A 24,428-nucleotide genomic window follows, 5' to 3' on the forward strand; every position below is an offset into this window, starting at 1 on the left:
TTCCCGGTTCCACACTGTAAAGTTGTTATTTCCCTCTTTCATTAATATTCTCTGGAAATTAGGCACTAAGTCTAGGCCATGTTTTAGGAAAGAGGATCAAGCTTCACTACCTGTGGAGAATTTACATGTATTATGTGAAAATCTGCAAGACAAATTATCTTTTCATGATTATTTATTTGATTATATCAGTGTAACTCACTCATATTTATGTCATATTTTGTGTTATAATCCAATATTATATTATGTATTCTCTTGCTCAAATTGTTTCAGTTTTGGCCTTGAGAACTCTTTCATCTTGGCTCCTGTTATGGCTTGTGTCTAGATGTCCCTGCAAAGCCTCATGTGCTTGTAGGTGGGGCTCTTTCAGAGGTGGCTGGATCTACAGTGTGTGACACTGGGATGGATTCATGGTGCAATGCTAGGCTCAAGGGCACTAGGATTAAGGGTGTTAGTCCTACTCACCCTAAGTAGCCTCAATAAGATAAAACAGGTATAAAGAGCTGAGGTCATCTCTTGTTGTTTTGCTGTTTTCTATTTGCCATGAACTGTTTCTCCCTGCGATGCCCCTCTGCCATGCCACCCTGCCTTGGATGCAGCCGATTATGGACTGAAAACTATAAAAACTGTGAGATAAATAAACATTTCCCCCTTTAACTTTGAGTATTGGGTGTTTTGTCTCAACAAGAGACAAGTAACTAAGATAGCTCCTATATTTATTTGACACATTTTCATCCATTTGACTTTCAAGTACTTGCTTCCTGGAACTACATGATTCTCCAGGCACATTTTGGATTTTCCCTCTACCAGTTCTAGAATAAATCATATTTCCAAAAGGTGTTGATAACTTTTATCGAAGAATAGTATTTGAAGAAACCAACCTCTGGGTACTGGGAATGCTCATTGATACCAGGATCTCATTACTTTGAGTACTTTCAGCAGATACAGCTATATGATATATGTATACCAAGCCATATAGATATACATGTATCTATAATTGCATATTCATCTGTGTATATATATTAATTTAAATATGAATTCATATTGATATCTCTAATTGTAGCCAGTAACAAAGTTCATTTTGCCTTGTTTTCTTGCTTAATTGTTAGCTCTCACAGTATAGTAAGCAGAATAATGACCCTCCAAAGATGACCACATCTCAATCTCTATAATTTATAAAGACAGTATGTTACCTTACATGGAAAATGGGGCTTTGTATATAATATTAAGCTGAAGATATTGCAAGGAGAGGTTTTTCTGGATTATCTGAATGAGTCAGTGTAACTACAAGGGTCATTGTAAGAAGAAAGTAGCAGGGTCAAAGACAGAAAAGGCAATGTGATGCCTAAGGCCAGGATGAGTGTGGGGAGATTAAAATTTCAAGAGGCTATATTGTTATATTTAAAAAAAGAATGAAGGGACCATTAGGAAGGAATGTAGTTGACCATAAATGCTGGCATAGTCAAAGGAAACAGATTCTTTAGAGCCTCAAAGAAGGAACCATCTTTGCTGATATCATCACTTTAGTTTAGTGAGACTGAGAGCCCAGATCTATGTTGAATAATCCCAGAAAAGCAGCTGTAGATTTACTGTGGGATAAATCTATGGCTGCACCTTTAGTTCCACAGCTTTCTGGCTGTGAGGCTAGAACCTGATTTGTTTAGCCTGCAATACTCTGTGTGCCTCCTGCTGGCTTGAACTTGGCTTCCTGCCAACTTGAACTTGGCTCCTTGACCTCCTGCTGATTTGAACTGGGTTTTCCCTCACCCTGACACTGGGAACCACTAGATGGAGCCAATGGAATTGAGCAGTGGATGTAGTGGACTGCAGTGGCTGGTGTTATTTGGGTTTAGTTGTCCTCCAGGAGAGGGTGATTGGCCAGTAGCCATCTTGGATAGGGGCCAATTGAGCTCAAAATTCAGAGCATCTGCAGTCTGGCTCCATCTAGTGGTTCCCAGTGTCAGGGTGAGAGAAAACTGAGATTCAAGCCACCCCTCCCACCCAGTGAGTCAAGGCTCAGGGAGAAATCGCTGCTTGCCACCTCCTTCTACTGCATTGAGGTCTCTCTCAGGTCTCTCTGTGGGTTTCAATTCTTGCTTCAGATCCTTGCTGGGTCCTGGGACCCCCTTCCGTCCTTCTCTTCCCCACATTGCTATATTCCCCACCAAATCTTGGAGGGGCTGTTTCTCTGCTGTTCACCGCTCTGCCATCTTCCTGGAAGTCCTTGACCATTTTAATTGAGATATTTGTTTTCTTAAGTTGAATTTGAGAGTTAAAAACATTAATGACATACATTTGAAAATTTCTTCAGTTGTTATATCGTCTTATAAACTCATGATACTTGTTCCCTAAGTCCTAGTCATTTAAATAGCCTTGAACTCTTTGAAAAACTCCTTTTAAATTAAATAATAATAATAATAATAATAATGATAATTTTTTTGGTACTAGGGATCGAACTTGGGACCTTGTGCTTGCAAGGCAAGCAGTGGCACCACTGAGCTAAATCCCTGGCCCAAATTAAATTATTTTTAGTATGAACATTAGCACATACTAATTGCAAAAAATAATAGGTTTCTTTGTAACATTTCATACATGCACATGTGTACTTTGATGGTATCCACTTTGCCTCTCAGCCTCTCTTACCCTCCCCTACTTCCTTTCCTTAGTAGTCTGTTTTCTGTTTTCATGCCTATCCTCCCACCAGATTCCACAAATGAGAGAAAACGTCTGTACTTGTCTTTCTGAGTAATACTCATCTATCTATCATCTCTCTATCTCTCTCACATTTTCTTTATCATTTGTCCATTCCTGGGCAGCCAGGCTGATTCTACAACTTGACAACCGAGAATCCTTACCACTGCCTTCTCTGCCCAATGAGGTTCTATTTCCTGTTGTGCAGTAGCTTCCTGCACAATAGCTCACAGCTCCATAGTACCTTCCCAGGGAGAAAGCCTGAGTGGAGGGAGCTTATTCTAAAGGATTTCAATACTGGGTTGGTTGCCATCCATCACCTGCAAATAATTTTCTCCTGTATTTTGTTCAAGTTTTTATATTTATTTGCAGTACTCTTATAATTGGTCCCCTTCTTTTAAAATTTTATTTCATTTTTATCCCATTCCCCCCCAAGCCTCCTCCCCTCCCTATGTACAAAAGCTTTGTTTCTATTTTTCCTTTTATTTTCACTTTTTTCGTGTTCCTTCCTTCTTTTCTCTCTTCTTGCGCTCTTGTTCCCCTTCCCATTTGAACATTTTCTTCCCATTTCCCATTTCTCTTCTGTTAATCTTGAGCTATCTTCTGTAGTGTGTTCTTTACCCCATAGTCATAATGCTGTTTCAAAAAATATAAAAGATAGTATCATTCCTGAGCCAAACTTTTCAAATATTACCCATTTTAGGACATTATTTTAAGCCCAAAATCTTACCTTGTTAGGATAAAGTTCAAAATTCTTAACTTACATGACCTTACCTGAGCTGGCCCATGCTTAACTGTTTCTCATCTGTTGCCATTTCTTTCTTACACAGTATACCCCACCCCAAATGAACTACTTTTACTTTCCTGAATGCTTATTTTCCTTCCTGAAACTTAGTAAATATTGTTCCTTCTTCCACACTCCTGCATCTCTGCTCATTTGATAATTCCTATTTGTGCAACAAGGTGAGTGAATATGTGCTACTGTCAGGTGCTATCACAGCATCCTGTAATTACTCCTCTATCATACTTTGCACACTAAATTAAAATTGGTTACTTGCTTATCTACAATGAAAATGCTGTGAGACCTATCATATTTTGAGGAAAAGAATGTGTATCAGCAATGCTTGAAAAATCACTCAGTTCATCTTATTGTAAAGATAAAGGATCAGAAGCCAGAGAGGTAAAGTAATTTATATAATAAATTTATGTAAGAACATAGTCTCTTTTGGTGTAGAACTGGTACCTGAACCTTCACAGACTATCTGTTCACTGCTTGTCCCAATATATTATATTTCTCAAATTCTTGTGGGATTAAATTATTTTCGGTTTATCAAGTTCTAAAATTGGGAAAATATACCTAGAAACTGTTTTAGAACTCAATAGCAAAGTCCGTCCCCCCCCCCCCCCCCCCCCCCCCCCCCCGCCCCGGAGCACGTTGGCAGATGCTTGTGAGGAGCTGAGGCAGGAATATCAAAAGTTGGAGCCCACCTAGGTGATTTAGGGAGAACTTCTCTCTAAAAAAACTAAAACAGGCTGGGAATGTAGCTCAGTACAAGGCCCCAAATTTAATTCCTAGTGTGCCTCCCCTTGGTGGTCAGTCTTTGGCCAGGTAGAATAAATATATTTCTCCATGTAACCTTTAGATGGGTTGGTTTTTCCTGTTTTATACTTAGGCATGCTATGGAAGCATGATGACCACTAGAGGGTAGCAGAACTCACATGGATAGGGGAGCTCAAGCTCTGCCCTGTAACAGAACATTTGTGGGGTTTACGATTTTTTCTTCCAGATTTCTTTGAAGAAAAAAATTCATATTAAAATATTTTAAATTGAGGTATGATTTAAAAACAAAAAAGTTATGCACATTTAATGTATACAATTAGCTATGGAGACAAGTATAAATCTGAAATCTTTACCACAATCTGTGGCAGAAACCTATCACCTTCAAGAGTATCCTCCCGAGAGGCCTGGAGGACACCAACATGAACAAGTTGAAAGCAGCACAGAAGGATAAAGTTCGACAGTTTATGATCTTCACACAATCTAGTGAAAAAACTGCAGTAAGTTGTCTTTCTCAAAATGACTGGAAGTTAGATGTTGCAACATATAATTTTTTCCAAAATCATGAACTGTATATACGAGAGAGTGTAAAAAGATCATTGGACAGGAAGAAGTTAGAACAACTATACAATAGATACAAAGATCCTCAAGATGAAAATAAAATTGGAATAGATGGTATAGAGCAATTCTGTGATGACCTGGCACTTGATCCAGCCAACCTTAGTGTTTTGATCATTGCATGGAAGTTCAGAGCAGCAGCACAGTGTGAGTTCTCCAAGCAGGAGTTCACAGATGGCATGACAGAATTAGGATGTGACAGCATAGAAAAGCTAAAGGCTCAAATACCCAGGATGGAACAAGAATTGAAAGAAGCAGGATGATTTAAGGATTTTTACCAGTTTACTTTTAATTTTGCAAAGAGTCCAGGAAAAAAGGTTAGATCTAGAAATGGCCATTGCCTACTGGAACTTAGTGCTTAATGGAAGATTTAAATTCTTAGACTTATGGAATAAATTTTTTGTTGGAACATCATAAACGATCAATAGCAAAAGATACTTGGAATCTTCTTTTAGACTTCAGTACAATGATTGCAGATGACATGTCTAATTATGATGAAGGAGAAGCATGGCCTGTTCTCATTGATGACTTTGTGGAATTTGCATGCCCTCAAATTGCTGGGACAAAAAGTACAACAGTGTAGCACTAAAAGAACCTTCCAGAATGTACATAGTCTGTACAATAAATACACTGGAAAATTGCACAGCCAATTTCTGCTGGCTGGACTGAACTGAAGATCAATCCTCACTATTCACACTAAGGGCTGAGACAAAACTTTGAGACACTTTGGACCATATCATATTTCATTTCTCTAATGGTGGTTTGGGCTTGTCTTCTAGTCTGGGCCGCTCTAAACATTTATAATTGCAACGTTGTGGATTTCATCTTAATATCTGTGGACCATCCTGGTTTATTCTCCCATAAGTCTTAGAAGCTTCATGGTGATTATTTTGAGGTTTCCATTCTTGCATAAAGCACAATGCTGTCTTCATTAGAAACAATTTGGCAAAAGAATTAAACATAATGAACATCACAAACAATTTATAAAAACTTCTTAAATATATGCTTTGGGCTGGTTGCAAAGACTATGCTGATAGCGCTTCCAATGACATGATATATTTAAGTGTATGAGATCTGGAGTGGTGTTTTGGGTTGGAGGGATTTTTTTTTCCTTGCAAATCACGTGTATTGTTGACGTAAGTAGAATATCTGATGAGAGAAATGTCAACAACCATTGTGAAAATTTTTTAGGATAACTTGGTGTCTACTTGAAAAACATACTGTGTTTTAGACTCTCAGTTTCAAAAAGGTTCCACAGAAGTAGCCTGCACTTACCAATGGTCCTACAGGGAGCTTTTATTTAGCAGATATCTGCATAATGTTAGAGTCTACTCTTGTCTACATTATGCACCACATAATTGGATTTCATTATGCTTTTGAAATGCTCATATGCCTGTCAAATAAGTTAAACTAATTTGTTTTGAATGTTTTTAATTGCTATAAAATACAATATCCTAGATTTAGGCATGAGGGTTTATGTTTGTTTTTGTTTTTTTCTTGTTGGTCATTGCGCTATGGAACACAATGAAATTCTCTTAATTTATGAAAGGATAGTGTGAATTAAATTTTGGAAATGGTTGTGATGAGCCATGAAGTTCAGTCTATATAAATAGGTACTGCTCTTTCAGACAAGTAGTCCATTTTTGATGACTTTTTATTTTGTTGAAATTGCTTTAACTGCTAATCACTGTGGTTGCCAATATTTACTTCAGGAGCAAAGATCTTTAAACAAGCATATACTTGATAAAAAAATACCAATCTGGCTTCTATTTTTGTAAATTATTTAGTCTCTATTGTTTTTGTTTCACTCATATTAGCTCTGTTTTCACATCAAAGCAGAATGCTGTCTTGTATGGAACCCCCACCCCCACCCCATTTTGTTTATTTGTTTTTTGGGGTTTTTTGGGGGGTTTTTTTGGTTAAGGGACCCATGAACAGCTTTCTTGCCTAAATTGCTCATTTTTGTTTACTTACTGTCATGTGAAGAAGGGTTAATTCCTTTCTTAAACCTTTCTGAAAGGCAAGTTAAAAAATGCTGAACTTCAAGTTTTGGATCATCATGGTCTTTGCTAGGAACAGATTTTGCCTGGTATATCCAGGTACTCTTTAGGGCCTAGTATTGATATCAATAAAGGGATGCATGTAAGAATAGCAGTACATTTTATGCTGATGCAGAAGTGATTTCAAGAAACAATGACTTATTAGACTTGCTTTTTATTTACATAATTTTGAAATTGATGAGATATTTTATTAATATTCCAGTCATTACTTTTAATTCAAGAATGTAATTTTACCAAAAGAAAAAATTGAAAATTTCTATTCAGGTTATTGGAATTAGTTATTAAAGGAAAAAAAGGAGAAGCATCTTGCTGTTTTCAGTGTTTCCTGATTTCATTTTTATACATATAAAGAGGAATTTCAATTATGAAAAATTTTAAAAAGATATAAAAATACATGTACTTTTATATCTTGATCTCAATTCCTTTGGCTATATACCTAGAGATAGGATTGCTGGCTCCTCTGGGAGCTCCATTTTAGAAGGAAGACCAACTATACCATTTCTGTAGTGGCTGCATCAATTTACATTCCCACCAACAGTGTACAAATGTTCCTTTTTTCCCATATCATTGCCAACACTGCTTATCTTTTATCTTTTAATAGAAACCATTCTAACAGGTATGAAGTGATATCTTGTAGTTTCCATGATGAAAAAATTCACTCTTTTAGAGTGTATGATTCAGTAATTTTCATATACTCATAAGGTGATGCAACTATTTTCAGAAAGAAACTGGTCGCTCATTACCAGTCATTACCTTTTTTACTTTCCCCTATTGCTTGGCGAATACTAATCTACTCATTTGCTCTGTGCATTTGTTCATTCTGGCCATTCATTTTCTTTTTTTTGAGACAGGGTCTTGCTATGTAGTTCAAGCTGTTCTTGAACTCACTATGAGCCCAGTTTGGTCTTGAACTCTGAGCATTCCTCCTGTCTCAGCCTCCCTAGTATTGGGATTACAGGCATGTCGCACCATGTCGCACAGGCCTGGCCATTCTGGACATTTTATGGAATAGAAAAATATAGTATGTAGCCTCCTCTGTCTTGTTTCACTTAGCATAATATTTTCAAGGCTCATCCATGTTATAGCATATATCATACTTAACTCCATTTTAATGGCTGAATAATTTCATTTATTTATATACTCTATTTTCTTTATTCATCAGTTGATAGATAATTTGGCTGTTTTATTTTTTGGCTATTATGAATAATGTCACAGACATTTGTATGTGCTTCATGTAAACATGTTTTTAATTGTCTTAGGTTTCTACCTACAAATGAAATTGCAGTGTCATGTAGTAATTCTGTGTTTATCTATGGAATCACCAAACTGTTTCCTTTAAGAATTCATCAGTTTTTAATTTTTAATTGTCATCTATTATCACTTCAAAAAGGCCCACTCTGGAAAACATCCAATAGATGTTGACTTATCAATAAAACATAGTAAGTCATCAATGTCTGATTATAATACTGGATACACAATAAATTATATTTATATGCAATGACTAGACTATCACACAGGAAAAGAATACAATATTTTTACATTTTTAAAGATTTACATTTTTATATATAGCTTATAAAGTTAAAAATTCTCTCAACAAAATCTTATGTGTGCACTTTAAATATCCCCATTCTTATGGCTGTATCGCTACAGATTTGCTTAAAACTGTAATACTACAAACCCTTGAATTCTTTTTCATATTCAAATCTTGCCATCTGTACATTAATACACATTATTTTTGAAATATGAATTACAAAGGAAATACTATGTAAACATGCAGATACTTTTAATATAAGAAAATGAGATAAAAATGCTCCTAAATCAACATTTGTCAATTTCACTGTTCCCTATTTCAACTTCCTGTCCTGCTTTCATACAAGCACATGCAAAACTAGCAGGTTATGATTTGTAAAATAACCTATGCAATGATCTAATAGCCCTAGCCTGCCAATTATTTCTGCTTTAGCAGAAACCTCAATTAAGACACTACACATTAAATTCACAGAGATGTCATTATTGTAATTCTTAAATATATGGGATCTGCATCAGAGAGTACACTCATCATTTAAAAACCAAAAAAAAAAAAAAAATTGCTTCTCGGCCTTTTGGCTAAGATCAAGTGTAAAAACCAAAAAAAATAGGTGTTTTGACATCAAAGAGTACTATAGAATCTGTCCTGAGAATAGGGGAGAAAGAAATCTAAGATAAACCATTAAAGGATTATCCATAGTCCCTGTAAGGGAGCCCTTGTACAGCTGCCCACGTGTTGAATAAAGATACTTGAAGGTGTACAAAAAGTTTTAAGATAAACTACACTATTCATCTTTAAAAATCTTGAAAAGTTAACAAAGGTACCAGCACCTTCCCTTCTCTCACAAGTACAGTGGATCCTTGATTTACAAACTGAATTTGTTCTCGAGGGCTGGTTGTAATTCAAGTTGGTCAGTTGAAGGGTCAGGCACCTCTACACAGCCTTCAAAGTCTCTCGTATAATTTTAGGCGACATTTTCTTCCAGGTAGATCTCAGTGTTCTTAGAGACACACTGGCCCGGGATTTCTCAACCCCATACAAGAAATGATGTTGTAATGTTCTTTCCAGAGCTCTTTAAGGATTAAATCTGTATCTGAGGCCATCTGGAAGCACAAGCAGCCGGCATTGGGGTTGTAATTTGGATTGTAACTCAAGACTTTGGTCATAAGTTAAAAACTAAAATTCCAGTTGTAACCCAAGTTCATATGTGAGGCAAGTTGTAACTTGAGGGTCCACAGTAGCTAAAGATCTATGAGAAAAATAAACTGCCAATGTCTAAAGTAATGTTAACCAACAGAAACGAACACATTTGATGGCTTAGGATAAAATATGAAAATAGGCCAGATCTGATCTGATAATAAATAGAAGGTCGGTAGACCAGTCTATGTAATTCCCACCTCTGTGAGGGGTTTACCAGAAAACCACCTACTCCCTCATTTATTGCTTTGAAACCAGCACACACACTTTAAATTCTAACTCGGAACAATCAGAGTTCTAAGATGGAAAGTACAGTGTCTGCGCCACTTTGAAGTAGAAAAAGAAGGAGCGCTCTTGATCACTGAAAGGGGAGCTGTGGAGCGTTTCTCCACAAGTCATTTCTTCAGGAGTCCTCACTTTCACTTTCATCAAAACAGCCCCCCTCAGAGGTAGTTGGCAGGCAGCTCAGGAACACTGCAGTAGGAGGTTCTGGGCTGTGTGCCTTGAAACAATCCAAACCAATGTCTTAAGATCTGGTTTGCAACACTGGTAAAAAATATTTGGGTAGGCATTTAGAAACTAACTCCCTCCAATGAAAGAACTCAATGTCATTAATCTTGGAATTTTTTTTTTTAACAAGCAAGAGAGTTTCCAATAATTCAACAGATTTTAAAGTTTCTACTTTCAAATTGAGAAGGCACAAAGCTAACAGATGGTTCTGCTTTTGAAAAGACAAGTTGGTGGTTGCAAGCTTTCAGCTGAGCTTCTAGTTTATCAAAGCTCAGTGTTTCTTTCCTTTGTGAGGTATGACAAAATACAATAGTGTCACGCCTCACTTGAGTGAGATTTTCACAACCAAACAGGCCAAGTAAACAGGCTACTTTCAGCAGACAATAGGCTATTTCTCAGTAAACAGAGGACAATCTCAGCATGGAAAAGTCCCGTGATTATCTACACACCTGTGCTGACTGCCCTTGAACTCTGTCATAAATATTTCTTACCATCATAAACTCCCTTTTCAATACCTATAGAAGCCTAATTCCTTTCCCAGTTAGCTGCTAATATCCTTCCCCTGGTGTTAACCCATCCACCCACGGATGAAATCTCTTCCAGCTTGCTGCTGCTATTTCTCTCTCCCAACGTCAGCCCATCCACACACGGATGTAATAAACTTGGCTTTTCCCTAATTTTATCCATCCCTGATTTTAGTCTCTGTTTACTGAGATACATTTGTCTTTTCCTCACAAAAAGTCTATTTAAATGAGTGGCTTCACATGCGCTATCTATAACCAACAGTATGGTATAAATGCAAAAAGTTTAAGGCAGTAGTAGCTTCCAATTCATAGTGTAATTTTTCTGAAATTATTTTTTCCATCTGTTTTATGTCAGAAGCAGTACATATAGACTAATCTGGATCACATCATGAATGGATGGAATACTGCATTGCTTTTCAACTATTCTAGCAGTCAGCAAAAACCAGACTCCAATGCAAGATAAATGTTTAGGGTTCACCTTCACAAGAGCCAAAAGTCTGTCCAAAATTTTGACAGCCAGGACAGAAGTTTCAGTGCAAGATCCAAAAAAGTTAAACTCCTTAAATTTTCTGCTTTGGCATTTCTCAATCTTGAACACAGTGTTAATTTTCTCTGTAGTAGCCACGATCAAGTGCAGCCCTTTTGCTCGAGATTGGAATCTCTGTTCTTGTTCTAGGTAGGAGCTCAACAATCCAAGAAGCTGGACTCCTTCATGACCTGCTAAGTACTCCAGACGCAAATCCTTCATCATGTCCCAGACGGGCCCCACTGGTGCCCAGCACCTCGGGCCCCAGGGCACAGGGCAATGGGACTGTAGTTTCAGCACAGCCAGAGGCCCACCATCCGACCCTCCCCACCACCCACCGCCTGGGCCTCACAGCCCCTGCTCATCAAAGCTCCCCCCCCCACCTGCAGCCTCAGTGAGATACGATTTGTTTTCTAAAGAGCCCGTGCCATTCTACATTTCTAATAGCAGTGTATGAAGGTTCAAGTTTTTCTTCATCTTGGCCAGCACTTTGTATTATTATTATTATTTTTTTACCTCTAGGTTTGCTAGTGGGTGTGAATAGTATCTCATTGTGGTTTTGATTTGCCTTTATCTAATGATTAATGTTGAGAAAGTTTTATGTGCTTATTAGCTACTTGTATTGCTTATTTGGATAAATGTCTTTTCAAGTCATTTTCATATTTTAAAAATTGGGTTTTTTTTTATTATTGTGTTGTGAGAGTTCTTTGTATATTCTAGTTCTAAACCCTTATCAGATACATGCTTTCCAAATATTCTCTATTCTATGGGTTGTAATCTTAGTTTGATCAGTTTACAGTAACAAAATATCATAAACTAGGTAGCTTATAAACAACAGAACTTTATTTCCCATAGTTCTAGAGGCTGGGAAGTCTAATATTAGGCCACCAACAGATTCAGGGTCTGGTGCAGAACTGTTTCTTTGTCCATCAAGGGCATTGTCGTACTGCATCCTCACATGGAAGATGGGCCAAATGAGCCCACTTGAGGCTATTTTATGAGGGCAATAATCCCCTTCCTGAGGACTCTGCTCTCATCACCTAATCACCCTCCACTAGCACTCACCACAGGACACTATCATCCTGGAGATTAGAATTTGAACTTGTGAAGATTTTTTTTGGAGGGAAGCTGATAAACATTCAGACCACAGTAGTTGTCATTTTACTTTTTTTGTTGGTCCTGGGAATTGACCCCAGGGCCTTCTTGTGCTAGGCAAATGGTCTACCATTGAGCTACATCCCCAGACCTTTGAGGCACAAAAATGTTTAATTTGCAGTCCAGTTCATCCATTTTCTCTTGTTTGTTTGTGCTTTAGGTGTCATATCTAAGAAACCATTGTGTAATCTAAGATCTTAAAGATTTAAATGTATGTTTTCTTTCAAGGGTTTTATAGCTTTAGCTTTTGCAATAGGGATTTTGATGTATTTTAAATTAATTTTTACATATAGTGTGAAGTGTGTAGATAAAACTTCAAGTAGACAGTGTGAGATAACACTTTATTCTTTTGCATTTGAATATTTACTCTTCTATCATTTGTGCCACACTATTTTGGGGGCATCTAATTTAGCAATACTTCTTATAATTAAATATACAAATTTCCTATGTCTCAGAATTCTTTCTAAATATGGAGCATCAATGTAAATTTATTAAGATATACTCAAAAATATTGATTGCAGAATTTTATTTATTGGAAAATATTAGACCCAATAGAGTATCATTAATTGAGTAACAAGTGAATTATGATATGGTCACATAATGGAACATAATGTACCTGTTAGATGGAATGAAGTTAAATTATGAACTTGAGTGATACCATATTTTGTTGAATTAAAAAGTATTTTGCCTTTAGGTGACGTTTATTGATCTCTACTGTTTTGTAGGCAAAATTCTAAGTGCTTTAGAAGTACTGATTCATAAGAACTCAACACCCCTAAGGTATCATCATCATCCCATTTTACAGACAAAGTAGTTGAAGTTCATAACATTCAAGAAACTTGCCTGTATCAGTTAGCTCTCACTAGAGAAACAGATTTAATATAAGATCTATAAATATATAAGGTTTTACAGGATAGGCTTACAATGGCCACCTGCAGTCAGATGTGGAAGAGTGCAAAGGGGCTGTCTGTGCACCGGAGGTCTGGAGGAGCCAGTCGAAGGCCTGCAGCTCACTGTAGTGTCCTGTGAGTTCACAGCAGGAGGCTGAGGGGTCTATGATGGAAGGCTGAAGAATGTTCGCTGGAAGCCAGGGGATGTCAAAGGTGAAGGAGAAGACTGGAGCTCCACTGAAGAAACAGAAGCGAGCCTTCCTTCATTTCCCTTTTGCTGTTAGACATTCTTGTTTTTTGGGGTTTTTTTTGGTACTGGGGATCGAACTCAGGTCCTTGCGCTTGTGCAGCAGGGGCGAGACCCCTGAGCTAAATACCTGGCCCTTCATTTCCCTTTTGTTCCTTTCAGAGAATAAGCCTGTTGGTCAGTGCCACTCACATAGAAGGTGGGTCTTCTGTCTTCAATAAATCTCTTCAGCTACACCTAGCACTATGATAATTTAGTTGGGCTTTTGTTACTCAAGTTGACACCATCAGTTAAGTTTTACATTGTCCAAGGTTACAGAGCTGTAAGAAGATAAGCAAGAGATGCCAAGACTCCTCTAACTGGTCTCCTCATGGTTGCCAAATTGTATAGATCCCCTCTTGGCTTTTAATTCAGTTGAAGAGCCAGGTGTGGTGGTGCATGTCTGTACTTGCAGCACTTGGAGGGTGAGGCAGGAGGACTGCTGTGAGTTCAAGGCCAGTCTGGGCTACATAGTGAGTTCAAAGCCAGCCTGAAGTACACAGGGAGACCCTGTCTCAGCTCTCCCCATTAAAAAATCAGTTCATGATAACTGATAAGTATATAGGTTTCCATAAGTGTGGCAAAAGTCTGAAAGACAACCAGCAAACTTGACAGTCAGGTTTAAAAGATAGGAAGGAGAGGGAACAAACATGCGCTCAGAGTCTCTGATATGCCTCTTACTGGCCTTTACATAAGTTATCTCACTTAATCCTTATGGGATTCTTATAAGATGTAAGTTATATTACAAAGTAAGAGTTTAAGAATTTACTTATTAACTATCTTTCTCAAGGTGTAAGGCAGAAGTTGAGGTGAAGCTCTCTAGGTCGAAAGAACAGCCTAAGAAAAGGTACACAGATATGGAGGGCAGAATACTGTGACTGATATGACTAGAGCTGAGGGCTGATGTTGGAAAATAATGAAAAACAAATAAGTCGAGGGTAGTGGGGCCACAGGATGGAAATTTTGAATGTCAGAAGAATTTAGATGAACTGGCTCTAAGGCACAGAGAGCAAGATTGGTGGGATGGGAGCAAAGATGGAAAATCCATCATTTTCATATACTTCCAAATCACTTGAGTTTGTTACCACAACCACCTGCTATTTTTGTAAGTAAAAAAAAATTTTTTTGAGATGAAAATGGTCAGTTACAGTTAGGGGCAAGAAGTTCTGAGTGCTATTGTACACTGGTGACTATAGATAACAATAATGAATTGTACATTTCAAAAAGCTAGAAGAAAGTATATCGAAAGTTTTCATTAGAAAGAAATGGTAAATGCTGGGTGTAGTGGCACATGCCTGTACTCCCAGTTGCTTTGGAGGCTGAGGGAGGAGAAATGGAAGTTCAAGGCAAGCCTGGGCAACTGAATGAGACTCACATTCAAATTAAAATGCAAAGGGCTGTGAATGTAGTTCAGTGATAGGGTGCTTTTGTAGAATGTGGTAGGGCCTGAATTTGATCCCTAGCACAGCAATTAAAAAAATCAAAATGATAAATATTTGAGAAGATGGATGTTTACACTGATTTAAACCTTACATAATATACACATGTATCAAAGCATCACATATTACACGTTCAATATGTATGTTTTGTTTCTATGTACCAGATAAAAATAAACTTAATGTAAATAAAAAGATTCAAAGAAACAGTTTTTTAAAGGGGGCAGTTCTCGAGATTGAACCCAGAGCCCTGGGTGCATGCTGGGAAAGTGTTCTAGCATTGAGCTACATCCTAACCCCTAGGGATCTATTTTCTAAGCCTTACTGTATTTTGGGTATTGTACTACAGTTGATTCCCATCATGCAAAAACTACCAGGAGTATATCTATAATCACACAAAGTTGGGTTTATCGTCTTGTAATGAAAGGGATGAACGATGATGGATCATGGGGCATCTCAGTAGGAGAGAACCTCCTATAGCAACCCATTTTTATATTTCCAATGAGGACAAACTTTAAGACAAATTTCACTAGGCATTAAAGACCAGTGCTTTAAGGTTTAAATAGCAAGCATCAAAATTTATTTAAACTGGGAACATTTCCATGTGAAATATATGGCCTCTAACTTCTTAAATGGAAGGCTTAAAAGACGCTGGAAAGAATTGATATATCTCTACCTTGTTCTTCATCAGAACCTGTAAGGATGACACAGTTGACTCATGAATTTTTACTAACTCTCATTCCAAATAGGACACTTCTCAGGGCAAGTTTCATGTCCTTATTACGAAGACTATAGATCAGAGGATTAAAGAGAGGTGTCATTATTGAATATACGAGTGTGACAATCTTCTGCATCAAAGTGGGGATGCCATATGAAGGGCTCACATACATCACCATGACTGTCCCATAGAAAAGAGACACCACAACTAAATGAGAACCACAGGTGGAGAAGGCCTTCCGCCGCCCAGATGCAGAGGGGACCTGAAAAACAGCTCTGAGCAACAGAATATAGGATCGAAGAATGTACATAATAGTGAAAAAGAGAATGAAGGAACTCTGAGCATAAAAAATAGTTTCAGTAATGGGAGCTGGGGCACAAGACAGAGCCATCAATGGGTCCATGTCACACAAAAAGTGATCAATGATATTAGAATGACAGAAGGGAAGTTGAGAGATGAAGTAAATGGGTATTGGATATCCAAGGAATCCAGTGAGCCAGCATAAGGACACCAGCATGCCACATACTCTCCCGGTCATGAGGGTGCAGTAGTGCAGAGGGCAGCAGATAGCCAAATACCGATCATAAGCCATTACTGCCAGGAAGAGACATTCAGCTGTGCCTAGTGAAAAGAAGATATAGAACTGGAGGAAGCACCCAGAAAATGAGATGACCTTTGTCTTGGAAAGCATGTTGGCCAGCATGTTAGGAACTGTGGCGGAAACATACCAGATCTCAAGGAAGGCGAAATTTCCCAGCAGGAAGTACATGGGAGTGTGTAGTTGTGGGTCACATCTTACTGCACAGATGATGGCTGCATTTCCCAGCAATGTCAAAACATAAACTACCAAGAACAATGTGAAGAGGGAAATTTGTATCTTCCAGGAACCGGGGAATCCCAGGAGAACAAATTCAGTCACAATGTATGTTGCTGATCTGTTCATGGGACCTAAATCTATAAAGAAGAAACATGTGAATTTAACTCAGGTTTCTCTTACGGATGAGGATGGCTTTCTGGGATTGGCTTGGAGAGGGATGGGCACATGATCCAGAATCGAACATCTCACTAGCTCTGTGAAGGAAATTCCAGGTGAGTGAGGGCATTTATGAGGTGCTCTGTACTTTCTTCATTTCTGGAGACTCCAGAGGCTTGTTTTCCAGAACTTTGTTGAGATATTTAACAGGTGAATTGATGTTAAATCTGTTTGCTTTCAGGGATTACTATAATCCTCCCTGTGTCTCTCCCAAGGAGGTATCAGTTGTTCCCCCATTTTCCCTGGAGTACTTTCCCTTTCCAACCCTTGGGACTCACCTAGAAGTTAGTATGTTTGCTCCTCTATATATTAACTCTACTATATTGGCTAGAGTCAGAAAAGAGAGGAGCCAGGGGAAATACCAAATTTTAGGAGGCTTTCTATTGGAAAGAAATTGCATACATTAAGGAATCACTCTTTCTGGGGGTCAGTCTCTAAATCTAAAACTGAGATATGTATGTGTGCAAACCTTTCCTCTCTAGTATTTAAATGAAACACTTCAACATAGAGAAACAGAAAACTATATTTTTTTGGCTGTTTAAATCCATTTGCAACATTATTGTGATCATTATGTTGAACTGAGCCAGGAACTGTGTAATCTCTTTTATGTGGAATCAAAAAAGGTTGATTTCATTAAGAGTTATTTTTACCATGGCTTTTGAGCCAGTCTCTTCCCCTGGAACATATTTCTGAAACTAGGTCATCAAAATATGATCACATACATAATAAATTTTGTTTTGCATATAAGAACAATGATGGATATGATTAGTCTTACACTTGGAGACAGTAATTGAGTTATACAAATCCTATTGATAAGGATTGGATAACCCCATTTCACAGATAACATAGCACAGGGCATATTTTCTGTTCTCATTGCATAGACTAGATGAAAGGGTTTAAGGCTGGGGTCACTACAGAGTATATCAATGTGATGATCTTAATGCATAGCAACTGAGTTGTTAGATGTGGAACTCACATACATCACCATTATGGATCCATAGAACAGGGGACACCACAACCAAGTGTGATCCACAGGTAGAGGCAGTCTTTCATTGTCCAGAGAAGAAGGAACCTGAAACACAGCTCTGAGCATCAAAACATAAGATACACAAAAGGAAAGTTGGGAAATGAGAACAATGGGGACTGGATAGCAGAGGAGTCCAGAATCCATTCATCCAGCATACACAGATCAGACTCACACAGAGCTTCTCAGTCATGATGGAGGGGAAATGTAGTGGCTGGCAGATGGCCAGGTACTCATCATGAACCATAACTGATAAGGGGAAACCCTCTGTTGTACCCACTGAATAAAAGAAATAGAATTAGAGGAAGCAGCACAAGGACATGATCTTAGTCGTGTTACCAGATATGGGATGATGGAGTCTCCTCCTAGAGGTGGTTTCTAGGTTCTTCCTTTCCTGAACAAAGAACTAGTCAAGACAAGTGCAAATGGCAGTGATATTTTACATTTATTAAAGGTATGGAAAAGGCAGAGCAAGTGTGGGCCAATTAAAAGTAGGAAAAGAACTGTATTCTCCAAGGTGAGAGTGGAACACTGTGAAAGAGAGCACAGTGGCCAAGAGCTCAATGGTGGCCATCTTTTGTATCTCCCACTCCTTAGGCTGACCTCAGGCTAGGGCATGTTATCAAAACCTTGCTAGAGTTCTCAGAGAAAAGAATTACAGATAGCACTTTCTGATTGGTTCCAGGTGCACTGCTTTGGGAATTGTTCTGCACATGTATCCTAGAACTTTGTAATTGACAGATTATACCCACTTCTCCAGTCAGTTTGCCATACCCTAGTCTGCCTCAGTCTCAGAAAGGATATTGATCAGCATGTTTGGGGGAAACATACTAGATCTCTAAAAGGGCAACATTTCCCCAAGAGGATGTGTATGGGTGTGTGGAGCCTCCTGTCCCATTTCACTGCACAGATGATAGCTCCATTCCCCAGCAAGGCTGGGAAATAGAGATCCAGAATAAATGAGAAGAAACTTATTATTCTTTGATCATGGAAACCTGGGAGGATAAACTCAGTCACAAAATGCATTGTTCTGTTGTGAGATACCAAAGCCGTTAGAAAAAGAGAAGTAACCAAGAAATTATCAATATTAACATTTGTAAGTTTTGATAACATATTGCTAGAAATTTTTCTAAGTATTTTTACATTGTCTTATTTAGCTTTTTTAATGACCCTTTGAGGTGAAGGGTGGAGTACTTTATTTTTCTCTTTTACAGATGAGAAAATTGATGTTTTTCTCATACAGATAAGAAAACAGATTAAGGCTCATTGAAATGTATGTACAAAGCCATTAACTCCTAGATATACTGTTCCATTTATATCAGTTTGAACAAATTCCAATAATTTCAGATGCCCCTATAAACCTGCATCTCAGTAATGTTTCATCTTTAATGGAAGAATCATTATCTCTTAAATATTCTACATATAAGTATAAACTTTGGACCCACCATTTAACTTTGGAGCCAAATTGAAGTAAGATCTGAAGAAAAATACCTCATAAATTGCCTTAGTCTGCATTTTACACATATAAGTGCAATAAAAGGCAGAGAAAAACGGAGCTATGTAAGAAATTAAGATAAAATAAAAAAAAAATTAAGATAAATTTTCTCAAAAATAGAAGTGATTTGAGGGAAATAGAGCTCCTCTGGAGAAGAACTGGCTTGATTTTTTAAAGCAAATCCAGATCCTTCCTGAGGGAGTGTGATCAAAATAGAATGAGGAAGGTAATTTTCAAGAGATTTACAGGTTTCTAGGTATTCTGCAGCACTCTCCTAAAAGTAGCAAAAACAAGAGGCCTTAAGACTCCAATTGTGCAATTCCAAGAGTGGAGAAGGGTTCCTTTTTCTCCATAACCCCACCATAATTTGTTGTTAGTTGATTTCTTGATAATAGCTATTCTTTCTGGAGTGAGTTGGAATCTCAGCATTGTTTTAACTTGCATCTCTTGAATGGCCAGTGATGTTGAACATTTTTTCATATATTTATTTGCCATTTATAATATTCATCTGAGAAGTACGCATTCATCTCAGATGCCCATTTTTGGATTGGGTCTTTTAATTGGGGGGGGTCTGATTTCCTTTCAATTCTTTGTATGTTCTAGATATTAGTCCTTTGAGGAACAACTGGCTAAAAATTTTTCCCAATCTGGATTGTCTCTTCACTATGTTGGTGATTTATTTTGCTGTGCAAAAGCTTTTTCAGAGGATGAGATCCCAGCTGTTGATTCTTTGTACTATTTCCATGTAATCAGGGGTTTGTTCATGAAGTCATTGCCTACACCTGTGTCCTCAAGCGTTGTACCTATTCTTTCTTCTAGCAGATTTAATGTTTTTGTTTTAATATTTAGATTTTTAAAATACATTTTGATTTTAGTTTAGTGCATGGTGAGAGACTTGGGTCTAGTTTCAGTCTTCGGCATGTAGGAAGCCAGATTTTCCAGCACCATTTATTAAAGAGGCCATCTTTCTTCCAGTGAACATATTTGGTCTCTTTGTCAAAGATAAGGTGGCTGAGTGTGTTTTGGGTCGTCTACATCTTCTAGTCTGTTTCATTGATCCTTGGCTCTGTTTGTATTTTTTTTGCCAGTACCATGCTGTCTTTATCACAGTAGTCAGGGATTGTGAGGCTCCCTGCTTTGCCTTTGTGGCCTAGAGCTGGTTTTGCTATTTTAGGTCTCTTCTGGTCCCAAATGAATTTTAGGCATATTTTCTCTAGTTTTGTGAGGTATGCTAAAGGTAGTTTGATTGGGATTGCATTAAATCTGTGTAACAATTTTGGAAATGTGGCCATTTTCACTCACTATGTTGCTTCTTCCTACCCAAGAGCAAGGAATATCTTTTCATTTTCTGATATTCTCTTTGATCTCCTTTTCAGAGTAGTGTAATTTTCAATGTACAGATCTTTTACTTCCTTGTTAGATTGATTTCTAAGTATTTTATTTTTTGGATGCTATTTTAAAAGGTGTTATTCCCCTTATTTCTCACTCAATGAGTTTGTTATTTGTGTACAGGAATGCTATTGATTTTTGAGTGTTGACTTTGTATCCAGCTATGCTACTGAATTTGGTTATTAAATGTATAAGTCTTCTGGGGGAGTTTTTTGGGTCTTCTATATAAAGTATCATGTCATCTGCAAATAATGACAATTTAACTTCTTTTCCTATCTCTATTCTTTTTATTTTTTCTCTTGTCTAATTGTTCTGACTAATGTTTTGAAAACTATATTGAACAGGAGTGGTGACAGTGGACATCCTTGTCTTGTTCCTGATTTAAGCATGAAAGCTTTCGGTTTTTGACCATTTAGTATGATGGTTGCTATTGATTTGTCATAGACAGCTTTTATCTAGTTGAGATGAAGACCATTTCTTCCAATTTTCTGTAGGGTTTTTTTTAAAATCATGAATGGGTGTTGGACATTGTGAAATGCTTTTTCTGCATCTATTGAGAAGATCATGTGATTTTTTCCCTTAAATTCTTTTATTGGTACATTTTACATATACAATACATTTACATTTATCATTGGGAACTTGTACCTTTATGTGATGTATCTTGGTTTTTACTTTTTCCCCATTCCCCTGCCCTCCCTATTTACAAAGACTTTGTATCCATTTTTGCCTTTTCTCATATTTTTTCCTGTCCCTTCTTTCCTTTCCCCTACCCGTCCCACTTCCCCTACCCCTTTGGACCTTTAGATCATGTGATTTTTGTCTTTGGCTATTGATATGGTGTATTACATTTCTTAATTTGTGTATGTTGAACCATCCTTGCATCCCTGGGATGATTCTTACTTGGTCATGGTGTATAATCTTCTTGATGATTTGCTTCATTCTCTTTGCCAGCATCCTACTGAGGATTTTTGCATGTTTGTTCTTTAGGGAGATTGGCCTGTAGTTCTTTTGTTGGGTTGGGTCTTTCTTTGGTTTTGGCATCAGGGAAATATTTGCTTCCAGGAATGATTTTGGGAGTATTGCTTCCCTTTCCACTTCATTAAAGAGTTTGAAGAGTAGTAGGATTAGACTTTCTCTAAATTTCTTGTAGAATTCAGTAGTGAAACCATTAGGACCTGGGATTTTCTTTGCTGGTAAGTTTTTAATTACATTTTCAATTTCATTGACTGATATGGGGTTATTTAGAATTTTAGTATCTTCTTGATTCAGCTTTGGTAATTCATATGTATCTAGAAATATGTCCATTTCTTCTGTGTTTTTGATCTTGTTAGAGTATAGGTTCTTGGAGAAGGTATTGATGATCTTCTGGATTTCTACAATATTGGCCTTGATTTCACTCTTTTCATTTCTAATTGCATGAATTTGAGTCTTTTCTTTCTTGTTTTTATAAGGTTGGCTAAGGGTTTATTAATTTTATTTAGTCTTTCCAAGAACCAGCTCTTTGATTTATTGATTCTTTGTATTGTTTTTTCATCTCAATTACATTAATTTCTGCTGTGATATTATAATTTCCTCCCTGATATGAGCTCTGGGCTTGAGTTTTTGAGTCTTTTTCTAGACATTTGAAGTTCAACATTAGGTTGTTTATTTGAGCTCATTGTGTTTTCCCAATAAATGGTCATATTTATCTTGTGCCATTGTATGTTGGAAGCATTTAACTTTCTTTTTATTTATATAAGGGCTCACAGCCAGTAATTTGCTTTAAGTCTCAGTGGCGATGTTTGACTTGGACTTTTCAGAAATGCTGAAACTGTTAGGATTTTGGCAATTCTTAGAGATGGATTAAATGCCTTTTGCATAAAGAGATGCACATGAGTCTTCTGGTGGCCAGGAGCTAAATGTCTTCTCAAAGCCTCATGTAGTCAGATGTGGGGCTTTTAGGGGGTGACTGGATTCAAGGTGTATGATACTGAGTTTAAGAATGTGATGCTGAGATTAAGCGTGCAATGCTGGTATTAAGTGTGCCCCACCCTGGATGTGAGTGTTGTGTGCCCAAAGGGCATGTAGCCTGTATGACAGAAAGAAGGGTGCTGCTCCTGCTTCACTACTTTGTTGTTTTGCTGACTTCTGCCTGTCATGCCATGAATTGTTTCTTCTCTGTGATCCCTCTCTGCTATGCCACCCTGACTTGGAGCCAGCCAACTATGAGCTGAAACCTCTACAAACTGTGAGGCACAATAAACTTTTCTTCTTTTAACTTTGGTGTCAGGCATTTTGTCTCAGCAACAAGAAAAGTAACTAAGACAGTACTTGACAGCAAATTATATTACAAAGCAATAGTAACAAAAACAGCAAAGTACGGGCACAAAAATAGACACATAGATTAATGGATCACAGGACAGCATACATAAATAGATGCTTGCAATTATACTCATGATTATGGACAAAAGTGCAAAAATATATGTTGGAGAAAACACAGCTTCTTTAAGAAATGGTTGTCTTAGTTACTTTTCTCTCACTGGTGAGACAAAATACCTAATTCCCAAAGTTTAAAGAGGAAAGGTTTATTTAGCTTACAGTTTGTAATGGTTTAAGTCCATAATTGGCTGGCTCCAAGGTAGGGTGGCACATGGCAGAAGGACAGCAGTTCATGGTGGCTGAAAGGAAGTAGAAAAACAAGGGACCTTAACAATGTCTTTCTGCCCCTTTTGTCTTATCCAGACTACTTAGGGAGAATAGCACTTACAACCTTAATCTTAGTGCCCTTAAACCTAGCATTGCATCGACTCATGAATCAATTCTAGCATCACACACTCTAGATCCTGTCATCTCAAAAAAACCCCTCCTATGACTACATGAGGCTTTGAGGGGGGACATATAGACCCAAAGATAACATTCGACCCCTGTCCCCTAAAGAGTCATGTACATTCCTTTATGCAAAAGGCATTTAGTCCATCTCTAAGAGTTGCCAAAGTCCTAACAATTTTAGTATTGCTGGAAAATATAAGTCCAAAGTCTCCTCTGAGATTTAAGGCAAATTCTCAGCTACAAGCCTCTGTATAAATGCAATGCAAGTTAAACACTCCTAACATTCAATGACACGAGATAGACATTTCCATTCCAAAGGTTATAAACAGGGGATAGTAAAGAATGAGAACAAAGCAAGACCAAAATCCAATAGGGCAAACATTAAATCCCACAGTTCCACTTCCAGCATCCCTGACAATCTGTGGCAAGTTGTGAACTCCAAAGGGTTTAGATAGCTCCACCTCTATGGCACTGCAGATGGTTGTAGCTCCCATGGCTTCTCTCTGGAGCTGGCTGTACTCCCTCCTTGCAGTTTTCCTCACACAATCCATGTTCCTGGGTTCTCCAAAGTTCTGGGGTCTCCACTACACCTTTGGCTTCACATTTACAGCTTTACATACTACCCTCTCAGGGGCACACTGCTTGGCCTCCCAGGCCTTCTTCTGAAATCTGGGTGAAAGCCTTTCTGACCCCATAACTCTTGCATTCTGTGTGCACCTAAAACCCACACCATGTGGATGATGCCAAGGTCTGCTACCAGCTGGAGCAGTATCAAGGCTTTCTTCTCTCTTGGATACAGATGTCAGGGATACCTGGATCCCTGAGCACTCTGTACCCAATCTTGAGGAACAGTCTTTAGGCCTCTGCCATTCTGGAACATGGTACTCTGGGGCTTTCTTCTCAAAGCAAGGTCTTTCACTTTTGCAATTTTGAGATTGCAAAGGCTGGAGTCCTGCTGCCTCTTGCAATGCCCTCAGGCCATCTT

At 37.9% G+C, this 24,428-nt stretch overlaps 2 protein-coding genes and 3 pseudogenes across 7 annotated transcripts in view; 2 read left to right on the forward strand and 3 right to left on the reverse strand.

The window, feature by feature from the left end:
- Nucleotides 1-24,428, forward strand: part of Ttc5 (tetratricopeptide repeat domain 5) — a 102,313-nt gene that overhangs the window by 48,255 nt on the left and 29,630 nt on the right. For 3 of the 5 annotated variants that reach the window (XR_015449722.1, XR_002389378.2, XM_087207285.1), the window contains one exon: nucleotides 11,360-11,863. The exons of the other annotated variants lie outside the window; for them this stretch is intronic. Coding sequence is in view for 1 of the 3 variants with exons in the window: in XM_087207285.1 (XP_087063411.1) it covers nucleotides 11,360-11,407 (48 nt within the window). In the remaining 2 variants the exon portion in view is untranslated. Of the gene's footprint in view, nucleotides 1-11,359; nucleotides 11,864-24,428 lie in introns of those variants that run through there. 5 annotated transcript variants of the gene reach the window in all.
- LOC110345796 (DCN1-like protein 1 pseudogene) lies at nucleotides 4,113-11,344 on the forward strand (annotated as a pseudogene). Its single transcript, XR_015449820.1, has one exon. The product of XR_015449820.1 is annotated as a DCN1-like protein 1 pseudogene (transcript).
- On the reverse strand, nucleotides 9,947-11,434 carry LOC101712705 (cyclin-G2-like; annotated as a pseudogene).
- On the reverse strand, nucleotides 15,125-18,155 carry LOC101714136 (olfactory receptor 11H4). Its single transcript, XM_004865007.4, has one exon. The coding sequence runs from the start codon at nucleotides 16,635-16,637 to the stop codon at nucleotides 15,693-15,695; it is 945 nt and encodes a 314-aa protein (XP_004865064.2). The 5' UTR covers nucleotides 16,638-18,155; the 3' UTR covers nucleotides 15,125-15,692.
- LOC147829039 (olfactory receptor 11H6-like) lies at nucleotides 17,534-18,073 on the reverse strand (annotated as a pseudogene).

Source organism: Heterocephalus glaber, unplaced genomic scaffold (genome assembly GCF_053883595.1).
Source record: "Heterocephalus glaber isolate CG9 unplaced genomic scaffold, H.glaber_assembly_v1.0 deba00000809, whole genome shotgun sequence".
Classification (NCBI taxonomy): domain Eukaryota; kingdom Metazoa; phylum Chordata; class Mammalia; order Rodentia; family Bathyergidae; genus Heterocephalus; species Heterocephalus glaber.